The following is a 15,329-nucleotide window of genomic DNA, read 5'->3' on the forward strand; positions in this document are numbered from 1 at the left end:
GATATTTCTTTTAACAAGTATTGACGTTGCAACAAGACTCTAATGAACAAGATCCTGTGAAAGGAATAAAAAAACCTCTTTAAAAAACGTAAGATCTATGACGCCACAAGTTTCGTCGTTAAGACTTCTTTTATGTGTATTATACGTTGCTAATATAACTCTAGTGGTTTTTTTTTTGGTTTAGTGGAAAATCGATATCGAATCCCCCCTTTTTTTGTCCCGTTAACTTTTTAAAATTATTGATTATAATTGAGTATCAAACTAGTTAATAGGATGTCAGAATTTCACATTTTCTGTGATTCACCATGTAATACTAGTCTAAAAATTGTGGTTATTTTTAATAAGGAAATATATTTTTTATTTCTAATTTGTTCTTGATGACTGTCTTCTTCTGCTCGAGATTCAACATCAAAATTTTAGTTTCAATGAAGTTGGGATAATTAATAATAATGGGGGTGGGGTGGATTCAAATAGTTTGTTTGGTATGGAGTTCGCGCAACTGCTAAACGAGGGCTATCTGCGCTAGTCGTCCCTAATTCAGCAGTGTAAGGAAGCTAATCACCATCACCCACCGCCAACTCTTGGGCTACTCTTTTACCAACGAATAGTGGGATTGACCGCAACTTTTTAACGCCCCCACGGCTGAAAGGGCGACCATGATTGCGAGTCGAGCGCTTTAACCACCTGGCCATGCCGGGCCTAGATTCAAAAGGAAGAAGATAAATTATTGGAAAAACCAGTTGGACTTTTAGATTTTATAAACTTAAAAACTTTTATTGAATCACAAAACAATACAATTTTTATCAAAAGAAAAACAAGAACTGGTTAATTTAAATAACTTGAGGTACTTGTGTGGTAAAAGTTCAAATAAAGAGTATCCTGATGATGTTATTTTTGAGAAACAAGTGTCAGCTCATGGTAAGTGTAAGGTTGAAGTTTATTTTGCACACATTTAAGATATTTTGAGTTATTGGTTTAATAACTATAAAAAAAATATAAAAATTCCATGAAGAATTTAAAATTAAAAAAAAAAATTAAAAATGAGAGTATTATGATTTCTAAGTCTGATAAGGATTTGTTTGTTTGATTTCAGAGCAAAGATACACTGGGCTATCTGCTGTGTCCACCCCGGGGACTCGAACCCCAGATTTTAGCGTTGTAAGTCCGTAAAACCTACCGACGTCCTACCGGAGGACTCTGATAAGGGGAATAACATTATGATATTAAATAAAAATGATTATTTAAAGAAAGCTGAGGATGTTTTAAGTGACTTTACTAAATATTTAAAACTGCATAATGATATTACCGATAAAATAAAGCCAGGCTGCAAAAATATTTTTTTAACTTTAAGAAAGATAACGTTGTTAATGAAAGACAGTGTTCATTGGGACTTTTAACATGGAAACCTCAACCCTGCTTTAGTTGGGTCTGTAACACAACAGTTGAAGTTTGATAGCAAAGCACACTACGCTAGCTTTCGTGTAGAATCATTACATTTAAATATACCTTTAGAAGAAACCTCACAGCTAAGTACTAGCTTGAGTTACAGCAATGTTTCTAACAACGTGAACCAACTTCGCAGATAAAGAATCCCAAGCTTTATGGTCAGATTAATGGTGTTTCCAAGGTTTCGAGATTGGCATCATCTTTGGCCAATCTTTTCTTGTGTTTTTGTGAAAAACGGAGCTTGGAAAATTGCCCACCACAGTTTAAACGTCTTTACTGTCGTTGATGTCATCTATATCTTCTTTCAGAACTGTGATCAAGTTTCCCAATGTCTGTCGTTGGTATGTTGATGTCATCTATACCATCTTTCAGAACTGTGGTCAAGTTTCCAATGTCTGTCGTTGATATGTTGTATGTCATCTATATCATCTTTCAGAACTGTGGTCAAGTTTTCCAATGTCTGTCGTTGATATGTTGATGTCATCTATACCATCTTTCAGAACTGTGGTCAAGTTTCCCAATGTCTGTCGTTGATATGTTGATGTCATCTATACCATCTCTCAGAACTGTGGTCAAGTTTCTCAATGTCTTCAATAATTGAACAGTAGACACAGCAGGATAAAGTTTAGAGTAGAACATCAAGAAGATCATATACTTTTTTTGACACTTTGATCAATAATAATAATAATAATGGTCAGTTCAAATGTAAAATATACCACAAAAAGTCATTCACAGATATGTAGTTTCGTACTCTAAGCTTCCTTCCTAGCTTCTTAAACGAAACTTATTTAGTACGTACTTAAATAGTTCAATAACATAAAATAGTTTTGATGTAAGAATGACTCTTCTATCTGTGTTATTGGTAGAATACTTTGTAATTATTTTAAATAAATAAAACGTTAGTACGTTAGATATATTTGAAGTATCTAAGCATTCTCTGTTTACTCTATATGAGGTAAATATTTTTTTAATTGTCCAAAATCAATTGAAAGAGTTTATTTAAACCTAATAGTCTCTCACTGTCGTTTTTAGATTTAAGGACCGAAAATCTTGTAGTTTATAAATCTGTCCTTGCTGTCCAAGGACCAATGATGAACAGATCCTCCATATAAAAGTTTGCTCAGTCTCTATTTGAGACCTGAAATCAACATTAAACGAGATGATGATAAACTGTTTCTATTTTTTATCATAACACGAAAAAGGCTTAACTATTTACTAATCATTTATAGAAGAGAAAGAAAAAGAATATTAACTTAAAAACGAAAATTCATACATTTATAAGCATAATAAGACCTTTTTGATTTTACCCAATCAGCGTCTCCTCTTAAAAAGACGTGGAAACTAAAAACCGTATTGAAAAATTAAAATAAAAAACGCATTAATTTTATGCTTAAAGAACACTAGCGACAAAAAAACAACAAAATTTTCTGTTAATTCGATGATATAATACTGTTTATTACGCTCATTGTTCATCGTTATTATAGCATGATTAGGATTTTCTGTTTTGGTGAAATTTTATTTCATTTTTTGCAAATCGCCGAGATTTAATGAGCAACATTACACTTGTTCGATAAAACAACGAAGCCACTAGAGCGACCCCTGTTGGCAACGCTATACATAATACTATTTATTACACTTATTTTTTGCGGCCTGGCATGAGCTGGTAGGGAGGGCGCTTTACTCGCAAGCTGCTGGTCGCGGGCTCGAATCCTGGAGCCGAGCATGTTCGCCTTTTCAGCCATGAGGGGGTTATAATATTACGGTCGATCTCACTTTTCGTTGATAAAAGAGTAACGAAAGAATTGGTAGTGGGTGGTGTTGACTAGCTGTTTTTAGTCTATCATTGCCAAATTAGGGATGGCTAGCGCAGATAGCCCTCGCGTAGCTTGGAGGGAAATTCCAAAAACCAAAAAAAAAAATTTGATATTGTGCATATCACCGGCGCTTTCCCATCAAATACTGCACAAAAGTGTACAGCTACCGTAACTGTGACGTCACAACACGTGAGCCTCGTTTTGGAATAAGAGATATGGATGCGATCGAAAAATAAAATCACGTGTTTACCTGAATTTATCAGACCCCTTGATGTGTTCCACACAGTGCACAATCAACGGAAACATTTCGCTTGTGATACAGATATTAAAATTAACAAAAAAAAATATTTATTTTTTTGATCACTGTTGGTCTTTAAAAAATGTACCGAAAATCATCACGCAAGACCAAACAAGTTCCACGTAAACATTTCTAATAGAGAACTAAAGAAAAACTGAATTAGAAAAACAAAGAACTTTAAGAAATCGGGAATAGATATCAATTGTTCTAAAATCTGAGAAAAAAAGCTCCTAAAATGTAGTTGTTCGTGCAGAATTAATAATATCTAAAAAGTGTTTTGCAAAAATCAATGGACTTAAAGAAATTCTGCGCAGTTTAAACTGATGTTTAAGAAATCATATGTTCTCGATTTTAATTTATATACAGAGGGTTAAGTAGGCTATATTAAAACAACTTATGTAAAACAGTCGACATAGAGCTGCAGTGGAACGGCTTTTATCAGAACTACATTTTGACATTGTTCACCACTATGTAGGTAGCGTGACGCCATCAAAATGTGATCACTTTTAGGAGGGGTATGTAATAGTCATTTCCGATACGAATTATTTATACAGTGAGATCATAAGCATGTATTCAGATTGAGCATATATATAATTTACAAGACGGGGGATATCCCTTTTGTTTAAAAGCACTGGAAAACAAAGGAGTGTGGATCAACTTGGGGCACCAGCACCATCCAGAAAGAGACCTGCAATAAGTCGTACCCCAGCCATGATAAGCAAATTGTGGCGTATTGTAACAGATAAGAATTCGCGAACACAATGATGAGTGGCAAAAGCTGTTTACGTGCCCTAGGCAGCAGTACGTAATATAATGAAATAATAATTCCGACCCAATTCACGTGTACATATGCTTATTCCATTACATATCCGTTCTATGGTCGCATACCCAAAGCAGCTGGAGAATGAAATAGGTATTCATACTATTCCATAAGAACATACACCAGTCAAGTTTTGGCCTTTATAAACAATAGTTTATATTTTCAATTACATTCAGTGTGCGCGTGTGTGTGTATATAAGTTTATGCTTGTAAATATATGAATTTCCGTTTTAATTTTAACAGTAATTTTAATTCCCTTCTTTAAACAATTAAACCATTTTAATATTGTTATGAAACAATTTGTTACCTCGTGAAACTTCCATCGTTGTGCCATGAGATTTATTATTGCAATGTGTTCTTTTCAGTTAGGCTTAATAATTCAAATTTTAGTTTGTACTTTTGGCTGTGGCGCTGTAACCGTTTACATAAGCGTAAGCCAAAACGTCGGGTTTTCAACTAAAAATATTCTTTCCTGGAGTTTCATTGGTAGGTATTTAATAGCATCGATATCACACCATGTCTCGTCTTATTCAATATTACATTACTGTTTTTATGCATATTTTAATGGGTCTTTATCAATAATTAATAACAAATTACAGTCTTCAAGTGACTGGTTACAGTTTTCAAGGGACATGTTACAGTCTTCAAGCGACTGGTTACAGTCTTCAAGGGACTGGTTACAGTCTTCAAGTGACTGGTTACAGTCTTCAAGAGACTGGTCACAGTCTTCAAGGGACTGGTTACAGTCTTCAAGTGACTGGTTACAGTCTTCAAGGGACTGGTTACAGTCTTCAAGTGACTGGTTACAGTCTTCAAGAGACTGGTTACAGTCTTCAAGTGACTGGTTACAGTCTTCAAGAGACTGGTTACAGTCTTCAAGAGACTGGTTACAGTCTTCAAGAGACTGGTCACTTTTACATGTAACATATTTATATTTATTTCAAGTATTGAAATGATTAAAAAAAATTGATCAACAGTTACCCATAATGTTTAACTCAAGCAAAGATAAAAAGTTCTCTTACGTCATGTGAAAATTGATCATTCTACAATTAATGGTCAATGAAGTTAAAGTATTAGAGCCAAATTTATTTTTGTATATCTTTAGGTTGCTAAGCAGAATTCAAATCAAGAAATGTTAGAGGGGCTCCAACACCCTCGGAGCTGACGCTTCTTATATCTATATATATTTTTTTTTTTCTCATACGTGACCAAAAGACATAATGATTTGTTACTAATATTTTTTGAACGTGTCTAGACATTCTTAATCCAGATACTTCCACATAACTTGACTTCTCCACTTAACCCTAATTCGCTTTTATTTCCTTCTAGCTTAACCCTAATTCTCTTTTATTTATTTTCTACTTAACCCTAATTCTCCACTTCTTTAAACTTTCTGACTGTTCTGACGAAATGGAATTTCGTAAAGAATAACAACGTAGAGAGAAAATTGACCAAGACGACAAAGGTGCTACAATAAGGAATTTAAAAGATAAGAGCTGGTTCATATCAAACTCAGTACAGATATTTGAGAGATAAGGGACGTTGTTCTTATTTTTAACTGAGATTCTTTCTAGAACAGTTTATCGGTGGCTCAATCCAAAAACACTAACAATTTCGATGGCTATCGCTAAGCTGCCTTTCACTTTATATCTTATTTCTTATTCTTTATCTTCCTTTTTTTGTTTTTATTTTCGAACTCTTACTGTAGCTAAAACGAGAGTTTTCTTTGATAATATTTCAAGAAAACGTTCTTCACGACTACAGTTAAAGGAAGGGGGAAAAAAAGGGGCGACAACAGAGAGAAAAAAAAATCAGAGTATTCGCTAAAAAAAATAAATAAACGAATTGCGGGTACAAACGTATATCCACTCACAGCTAGAACTATCGTTTTTTGACAGTAGAAGTTAGCGATCCGTAAACATAAGGTTTGTCCCCGAATATTATTACTAACTCAACATGAGCGTTTGGAACTTTTCTCTTTATCGACATGGTTTGAAGGACTTGTTTGTGTTTTCCATTTCCACACCCATTCACAAGCATAACAGGCATTTTCTTTTCCTCGTGCACTACAGAGTCTATTAGATAAACGATGAGGGTGGAAAAATGCATACACGAATTACACTAACTGTTCATCTATCAAATCGAACTCTTGAATTTTGAAACGAGACATCTGGAAGTTAGCGCTGCTCGGTTTTTTAGCTTGAAATTTTATAATCTGTTTAGTGTTTGTATTTTGAAACTCGTGACATTTATGTACTCTGTCTTAATTCAGTTTGAGAACAGTTCAAGAAATTCTTTTTTTTCAATGAAATAAATGTTTAAATTCAATTAATTTTATCGTATTTTTGGTATTTCTTAGACTATTACAAAGTTTGAAGAATGAGTGTTTTAAAGAGGAACCAGACGTAATGCTGGACTATTACAAAGTTTGATGGATGAGTGTTTTAAAGAGGAACCAGACGTAGTGCTGGACTACTACAAAGTTTGATGGATGAGTGTTTTAAAGAGGAACCAGACGTAGTGCTGGACTATTACAAAGTTTGAAGGATGAGTGTTTTAAAGAGGAACCAGACGTAGTGCTGGACTATTACAAAGTTTGAAGGATGAGTGTTTTAAAGAGGAACCAGACGTAGTGCTGGACTATTACAAAGTTTGAAGGATGAGTGTTTTAAAGAGGAACCAGACGTAGTGCTGGACTATTACAAAGTTTGATGGATGAGTGTTTTAAAGAGGAACCAGACGTAGTGCTGGACTATTACAAAGGTTTTTAAAAAGAAACCGGACATACTATAATAATAAATGGCTCAATGTTTATTCCATCAAGTTTAGGAATACCTCAGAAACAATCTACGTAGAGAAATATTCAACAATAAACGATTTTTTGAAATATAATAGTAATTAGGCTTTTTATATTCTTTTAAAGTACGATCTTTATTTGTTCTCTTAGAGTCTTTCCGAGAATGAGAGTATTTCAACCAACTTCGTCCGCCATATCCATTGCCTACGACGCATTTCGCTCAATACCAGAGCTCATCAAATCAGCTGAGACACAACAAACATATTAATAGTGGTCGAATACTATTTAGTAATTTCTTTTTTTACTTTTTCTAGGAAAAATGGTTATAGATATCACCCAAATGATGTTTTTACGAAGACAAAGCACGAACTTCAAGGAACCCCACCAAAAAATGATGCGGCACACGTCGTTTTAAAACAGAAGTTGAGGTTTACTCCGATTACCAGGTGAATAGGATTAAAGAAGATTAATCAGTGACCTCTATTACGTACATAGAATATGGCATCATGTCTATAATGTTTGATGTTACCATTGCATTTCAATGAATAGAAAATACCAGAACTCCCCCTACCAAGTGGATTAATATTTTTTAAACAAACTGACGAATCATTAATAATATTTGAAACATTTCTTGGACGGTTATTATATATATCTATGTGCCTAAACTCTCAAATAAATGTCATTTTTCAAATGATAGACTTCTGTCTGCGTTACAGAGGCGTTATGCAGTGTGATGTAGGGTTTTAACAATACCCAGTTTTGGTTCCTATCATGAAACAATGTATTCAATACCGGATTTTTAGTTCTGATATATGTAGGTAACCAAATTTCATCAGAAGTTAATGGTCATATATAAGAAAATGGAATCAACAAGATGGATCAAGAGTGAACAATATTCAACAAGAATATTGTTCACTCTTGATCCATCTTGTTGAATATTGTTCACTCTTGATCCATCTTGTTGAATATTGTTCACTCTTGATCCATCAACAAGATGGCTCAAGAGTGAACAATATTCAACAAGATGGATCAAGAGTGAACAATATTCAATAAGATGGATCAAGAGTGAACAATATTCTACAAGATGGATCAAGAGTGAACAATATTCAATAAGAACCAACAAGATGGATCAAGAGGGAACAATATTCAACAAGATGGGTTAAGAGTGAACAATATTCAACGAGAACAACAAGATGGATCAAGAGTGAAAAATATTCAACAAGAACCAAGAAGATGGATCAAGAGTGAACAATGTTCAATAAGATGGATCAAGAGTGAACAATATTCAGTAAGATGGATCAAGAGTGAACAATATTCAACAAGATGGATTAAGAGTGAACAATATTCAACAAGAACAACAAGATGGATCAAGAGTGAAAAATATTCAACAAGGACCAACAAGATGGATCAAGAGTGAACAATATACAAACACATCACCTGGAACAAACTTAAAATAAACAAGAAGACATTCATTGATGTTACACATGTTACATTTTAATGAATACTGAGAGAAAGGTGTGATTGATTATTCACCCCCATTCTATGTTTACTACCATGAATGTTGTTTTCATTAAATTACGTCATGCGAATTGGAAAAAAAAAATCCGATGAATTCCTTTATGAATAGCGAAAAAAAAAACCATCGTAAATAGCTGCGGCACTTTAAATTCTTTTAAACAGGATTAGTTTAGATTAATCTACGCGACCTGCGTGGGGCGCGTGGATACTTGATTCGATTTTATTACTGATCAGGATCTCTACCAGCCTACTCTCAAATTGAAATTATTTTAGGCAGGATTGGAATAAATTAATCTATGAGACCTTGGGCTTAGTCAAATACATCAATCGAAAGGGTTTGACCTTTTGAGTCCAAAACTATGATTATATGTCAAATAGGTCAAGAGTTATGAGCTAAAACTTTGTACTTGACAAACAAAAAACAAACTCAGGTCAATGAGCCGTTCAGCCGCGGCTAAAAACCATTTTTGATACCAGAGAAGGACAGAGTACAGACAGCTGAGTGTATAGGTTTGCAGTTAACAACAAACAATCACTTTAAAAGACGTCCAGCATTTGTCACATTGTAAAGAGAAAAAAAACACATTTTAACAATAAAATATTTGTACAAAGTCTGTGAAATAGTTTCGACACTTCCATGTGTCCTTTTCAGTTCTACAGAGTCTTTTGAGAAACAAAAATTCACAAACAGTTTAGTTGATGCCTGATTGTACAAATCCCTTGATGGTACACGTGGTCAGGGAACAAACATAGATGTTAAACATACAGACACACGATACTGTGTATCTTACCTTTTTTTTATTTTTGGTTTAGACGTTTTACTGGGTTACTCATTTTTCACCGTGTTTTACTTGAATTCGATTCCCGTGATGGGCACAGCACAGATAGCCCATAGTGTAGCTTTGTGTCTAAGAAACAGGATTATGGTTGTTTTTTTAAACATTTTACAGAGATCTGGTTGAAAGTGGAAATTGTTTCACAACAATGACAAGCAAAACAAGAGAAACGACTTAGGTTTGATAAGAAAAGTGTAGTAAGCGAGATATTCTTAAATATCAGGACAAACTTAAATAGCTTCAAATAATTTGTTTGAAAAGAACGAAAGCCATTAAATTTAGCGGAATTATTTAAGCCAAAAGTAATTAGCTAACTAGTAAGATCAGAAATGATTTGATGAGCTATATCATTTCGAAAATTGGTAAGGCCAGACGTTACGACATTCTCAATTAATATCATAAACTTCATTAAAGATATTTTGAAATGGCAGAAGGATCAAATCACTGTGCACTGAAATGTCTTTTTGTCCTTATTTTTTATTAACTGATATCAAAGGAGAAATGAAACCAATCAATTACCACTTCTTACTGATGAGCTTTGAAAAATGGTCTCTGTTGAATACAATACAATACGATAAATACGCTTTCCTGTTCAGGTATTTGTAAGCGGCTACAGAAAACATACATGATAATTACATTTTCAAAAATTATCATTTTATTCAGTAGCTGAACTCACTAGAGCCAGGATGAGAATCATAAGTTTTATTCACAAAAGTTTGTAAGTCTACGGGATGATTCACAAACTATATTATACTGCAAATACTAAATATTTAAATCGCTTTTCTTGTAAGCCAGCACCGTTTCATTTTTCTCCTTTCTTTCATTCTCTTTCAACAATATGAGACTGGTTCTCTTTCTCTCTCAACAATACGAGACTGGTTCTCTTTCTCTTTCAACAATATGAGAATGGTTCTCTTTCTCTTTCAACAATACGAGACTGGTTCTCTTTCTCTTTCAACAATATGAGACTGGTTCTCTTTCTCTTTCAACAATATGAGACTGGTTCTCTTTCTCTTTCAACAATATGAGACTTGTTCTCTTTCTCTTTCAACAATACGAGACTGGTTCTCTTTCTCTTTCAACAATATGAGATTGGTTATCTCTCTTTCAACAATATGACACTGGTTCTCTTTCTCTCTCAACAATAATCTAGCTACCTTCATTGTAGTCTATCTCTTCAACAATGTTGACTAGCTGCCTTCCTTGTAGTCTATCTCTTCAACAATGTTGACTAGCTACCTTCCTTTTAGTCTATCTCTTCAACAATGTTGACTAGCTGCCTTCCTTGTAGTCTATCACTGCTAAATTAGGGAAGGTTATCGCAGATACTCCTCATGTAATTTTGCGGGAAATTCAAACCAAACCAGATTATTTAAGTTGTACATTATTAAGGATACACGTGAGAGAGAATGTAATCAGACAACGAACATTTAGAGAGCATGTATTGGAAGAACTAACGCATCAGAGGTTTTCCAACAGAACCATTCCGTAGGAAAACCATCTAGTTGCATTACAGTTGATGAGTATATTAACGAAACAGGACAGAAACCAGACCGGAATTTAGGGCTTGGTAAAGACGAAGCTTCACGTGCCAGTCTCTAAGGGACTATTGATTTCGTAGGAATTCTTCAGAACTTTTGAGGAATCCTAAGTATTTCATAAATCCTCATTACTTGGAGTTATTTTAACATCCATTATATTTGTGATTAATCGCACTTCTTAGCCCGACATGCTGGAACGCGCAAGGCTTAAGATAATACTATTTTAATCATTTCTGTTGAAAAGCACGTCGAGTGTAAAACTCTTTGAATCCAAATTTTTGTTCTGCCAGTTCAAAATATTTCGCAAGCGTTAAATTTTATTTAGAGTTTATATTCAAATAATAATTATATAAATAAGAATAAGTATGAATCTATTGCTGCGTTTTATTTTGCATGCAATTATATGTTTACTTTCAATGTTGCCCTCGACGTACTAGGATATATTAATTATACATACTGTATAGTATTAGGATATAGTAATTGTAAATTGTATGTCGTTCTAGAACATACATACTGTATAGTATTAAGATATAGTAATTGTAAATTGTATGTCGTACTAGGACATACATACTGTATAGTATTAGGATATATTAATTATACATACTGTATAGTATTAGGATATAGTAATTGTAAATTGTATGTCGTACTAGGACATACATACATACTGTATAGTATTAGGATATATTAATCATACATACTGTATAGTATTAAGATATAGTAATTGTAAATTGTATGTCGTTCTAGTACACAGTAACTTGAAATTTTGTGCCGCACAAGGATATAGGAATTACAAATCCTGTGTTTGTTTGTTTTTTGAATTTCGCACAAAGCTTCACGAGGGCTATCTGCGCTAACCGTCCCTAATTTAGCAGTGTAAGACTAGAGGGAAGTCAGCTAGTCATCACCACTCACCGCCAACTCTTGGGCTACTCTTTTACCAACGAATAATGGGATTAACCGTCACATTATAACGCCCCCACGGCTGAAAGGGCGAACATGTTCGGTGTGACGGGGATTCGAACCCGCGACCCTCAGATTGCGAGTCGAGCGCCTTAACCACCTCGCCATGCCGGGCTAAATCCTGTGTCACAGAAGGATATAACAATTATAAGTTGTGTGTCGTACTAGGTTATAGTAATTATAAATAGTAATATCGTGATTGAAGTCAGACATCTTCGAGATTTACGTTTATTGCCCAACAATTGAAGTGAAAAGTTATTAACACTAAATGAAATTTATCTTTATTTATCAAAATATTCATATCGAAAAATAGAACCACCCAAAAACAAAACTATTTTATCTGGTTCTTTCGTTTAAATTCACCGATTGCTGTTTCTGTATACAGAAAAAAAATCAGTATATTAAAGCAGTACGTGTAACAACACCTTCAATAGTCTCGTGACTACGGTAAAAATCGATACTACGCTGTAGTCAACTCTTCAGCCAAAGAAGCGTTCAAAGAACCTGGATTTTTATAACACGCTTTAAAATCTATGGTATTTACTGTTAAAACACATTGATAGAAACAGGACACTTTAATCAAATAGTGGAACGAGAATGGATTTATTTTCAGATCTTTTTTTTTACTCCTATGTTTCGAGATAGGCTTCTTCATTAACTTGCTGACTTATTGAAGATTCTGGAGTTAGTAACTGATTTTTTTTATCACTTTAAGTTATTTAACTTTGTTTGTTTGTAGTTAAGCGCAAAGCTACACAATGAGCTATCTGTATCGTGCCAACCGCTGGTATCGTGTGTCGTAAGTCCGAGACTTACCGCTGAGCCGCTAGGGGGATAAAAGGCATGTTTGGAGTGGTTGTTATTAAGCACAAAGCTACACAATGGGCTGTCTGTGCTGTGCCAACCGCTGGTATCGTGTGTCGTAAGTCCGAGACTTACCGCTGAGCCGCTAGGGGGATAAAAGGCATGTTTGGAGTGGTTGTTATTAAGCACAAAGCTACACAATGGGCTGTCTGTATCGTGACAACTATTGATATCGAAATCGGATTTTTAGCGTAACAAGTCCGCACAATGAGCCACTGGAGTTTTTAAAACTAATAAAACTAAGCCTATTTTAGCCTATTCTGTAAAATTGATATTTTAAACCTAGCAATAGGCAATAATGATACTGCAGCTGTATTAAACTTATTGGCTATTAGTCGTTATCTTTCATTAGGGCGTAAGTTGTCCTTGTGGTAGAGCTTAGATTTCGAAGATGACGACCCGCGTTCGAATCCGTGCGATACCATAAAATATTTCCGGCCCTTTAAGCTATGTTTGTGTTATAAGAGTGACAATCAATTCCTTAACATGGACGATGAGTAGTAGAGTATCCGTAGATCAAAATGGCGGCAGATAGCCCTAGTAGCTTTGACATAGATAAAAAATGTTACCTTACTTAACCCCCCTTTGAATGCCCCTGTGTCTGACTCATCTTGTTTACATTATCTTCTTTTTTTTCCCGCCATTCTGCCACTCCTTTGTTGCCTTCTACCCGTCTAGCTGACCTGTTCATCTTTAACATTTTTTTTTTTATATTCTGTTTTTATATCTTCTTGATTCAGTCATTTCCTTTCCTATTAGCTTTTGTAATTCCAAGCATTTTTCATTCCACACATCTTTAAACTACTTGTCTTCTTATGGACAGAGAATATATCCCAGTTGTCCGACAGGATCTTCTTGATATCCATCCAAAATAGTTTATTGACTTCATTATATTTACTTATCAGTTTTCTCGCTCTTTTTTATTTCAGACGTGATGAACATTTTTTAAACTTATATTGCTTTGTTTGTTGGTTGTTAAGTAAAAAACTGCATAATAGGCTATTTTTTGTGTCCCCACCACAGATATCAAAACCCGATTTCTAGTTTTATAACTTACCATAGAGCCACTAGATGGAGCATTTTTAACTTATAAGAACCTAATTAAAGTGATATCTTTTTTTAAAATGATAAAAAACTTAAATAAATAAAACCTAAAAAAATGAAAATGTGTGAATGATCTAGGTGGAGAAATACTTGCCCTGTAAAATCCGGGGTTAGATTCCCCGTGGTGGATACAACAAATAGCCTAATGTAGCTTTGCTATAAAACAAACAAATAAAGCCTTAACCTTATTTGAAGAGCGCTCGTCTAAGCTCTAGGCTTAGCTTTAATCAATCAGTGTAAGGATCACCCGTTGTGATAATTTGTTGAATGTTATTTTTTATGCTCTATACGATACTTATATGTTTCGCTTGTTACAATGAACCGTATATAATATTTGGAACCTCGAAATATCTTTTTTTTCTACTAGAGTTCGAAGTAAGATGAAGGATTTTAACTATTTGGCTCGGTTTCTTTGTTGATAAGCTACACAATGAGCTATTTGTGATCTGCCCTCCACGAGTATCGAAACCCGATTATTAGCGTCGTAAACCCGAAGACTTGACGCTGAACCACCCGTTTTTTGTATTTTTTAAACTAAGCAGGTGTTTCATTTTGTTATCAGTATAATAAAGGAATCGTCAGTTACCATGTGGATGCACAGTGGGCTAAGTAATAGCATTAGCATGCCATCTATTGTCTAAGTCTTAACTCATTTCCTGGAATACGACAATATTGTTAACAGCGTGTGCGTTTGAAGTTCATATTTAATATATTTTACAATCATTATATTTCGAAGTGGTATAAAAAAGGCTTAAATAACGACTTAAAACCTAAGTACGATAGAGCATATGCATGGCCAAAGGGTACGCATTAACGTGTGAAAATATTTCATTCTCGCAGGCATCATTTTATAGATTCAACCACTAGAGGGCACTAATGAGCATTTGAATAACTTCATTTAGGCTGCAAACTTTATTATTAAATAATTCCACCACTAGAGGGCACTAATGCCATAATTTCATTTAGGCTGCAAACTTTATTATTGAATGTAGATGTGGTAATTCAATGGAAGGAAATTAAAGGAATAAACAGACAGAGAAACGAACAGTAGAGAGAGCTGTGATAACCACAGAATGGTATCCTAGCCCGATCAGCATAATATATTTGATCTACATAATAATGTACGACATTATTATGTATTGGCTTCAAAAGAACACCGTTAAAGCTGAGACAAAAAATGAGATTGGAAATATTAGGTCGTCAAGAAATTAATGTCGCGTTTTGGAACACTTTCATTAACCACTCCCCAAAAAACGTATATCACGTATAATAGTTAAACGAACCATCTCAACGTCACGTTAGTGTAGCCTATATAATGTGTAAAGTTTAGT

At 34.3% G+C, this 15,329-nt stretch overlaps 1 protein-coding gene across 1 annotated transcript in view; it reads right to left on the reverse strand.

The window, feature by feature from the left end:
- The window catches only part of LOC106467066 (chitin biosynthesis protein CHS5-like), a 50,125-nt gene that overhangs the window by 31,892 nt on the left and 2,904 nt on the right, over positions 1-15,329 (reverse strand). The window contains exon 2 of the mRNA XM_013927380.1: positions 4,976-5,289. Coding sequence (XP_013782834.1) covers positions 4,976-5,289 — 314 coding nt within the window. The remainder of the gene's footprint in view (positions 1-4,975; positions 5,290-15,329) is intronic.

Source organism: Limulus polyphemus, unplaced genomic scaffold (assembly GCF_000517525.1).
Source record: "Limulus polyphemus unplaced genomic scaffold, Limulus_polyphemus-2.1.2 Scaffold2475, whole genome shotgun sequence".
NCBI lineage: Eukaryota > Metazoa > Arthropoda > Merostomata > Xiphosura > Limulidae > Limulus > Limulus polyphemus.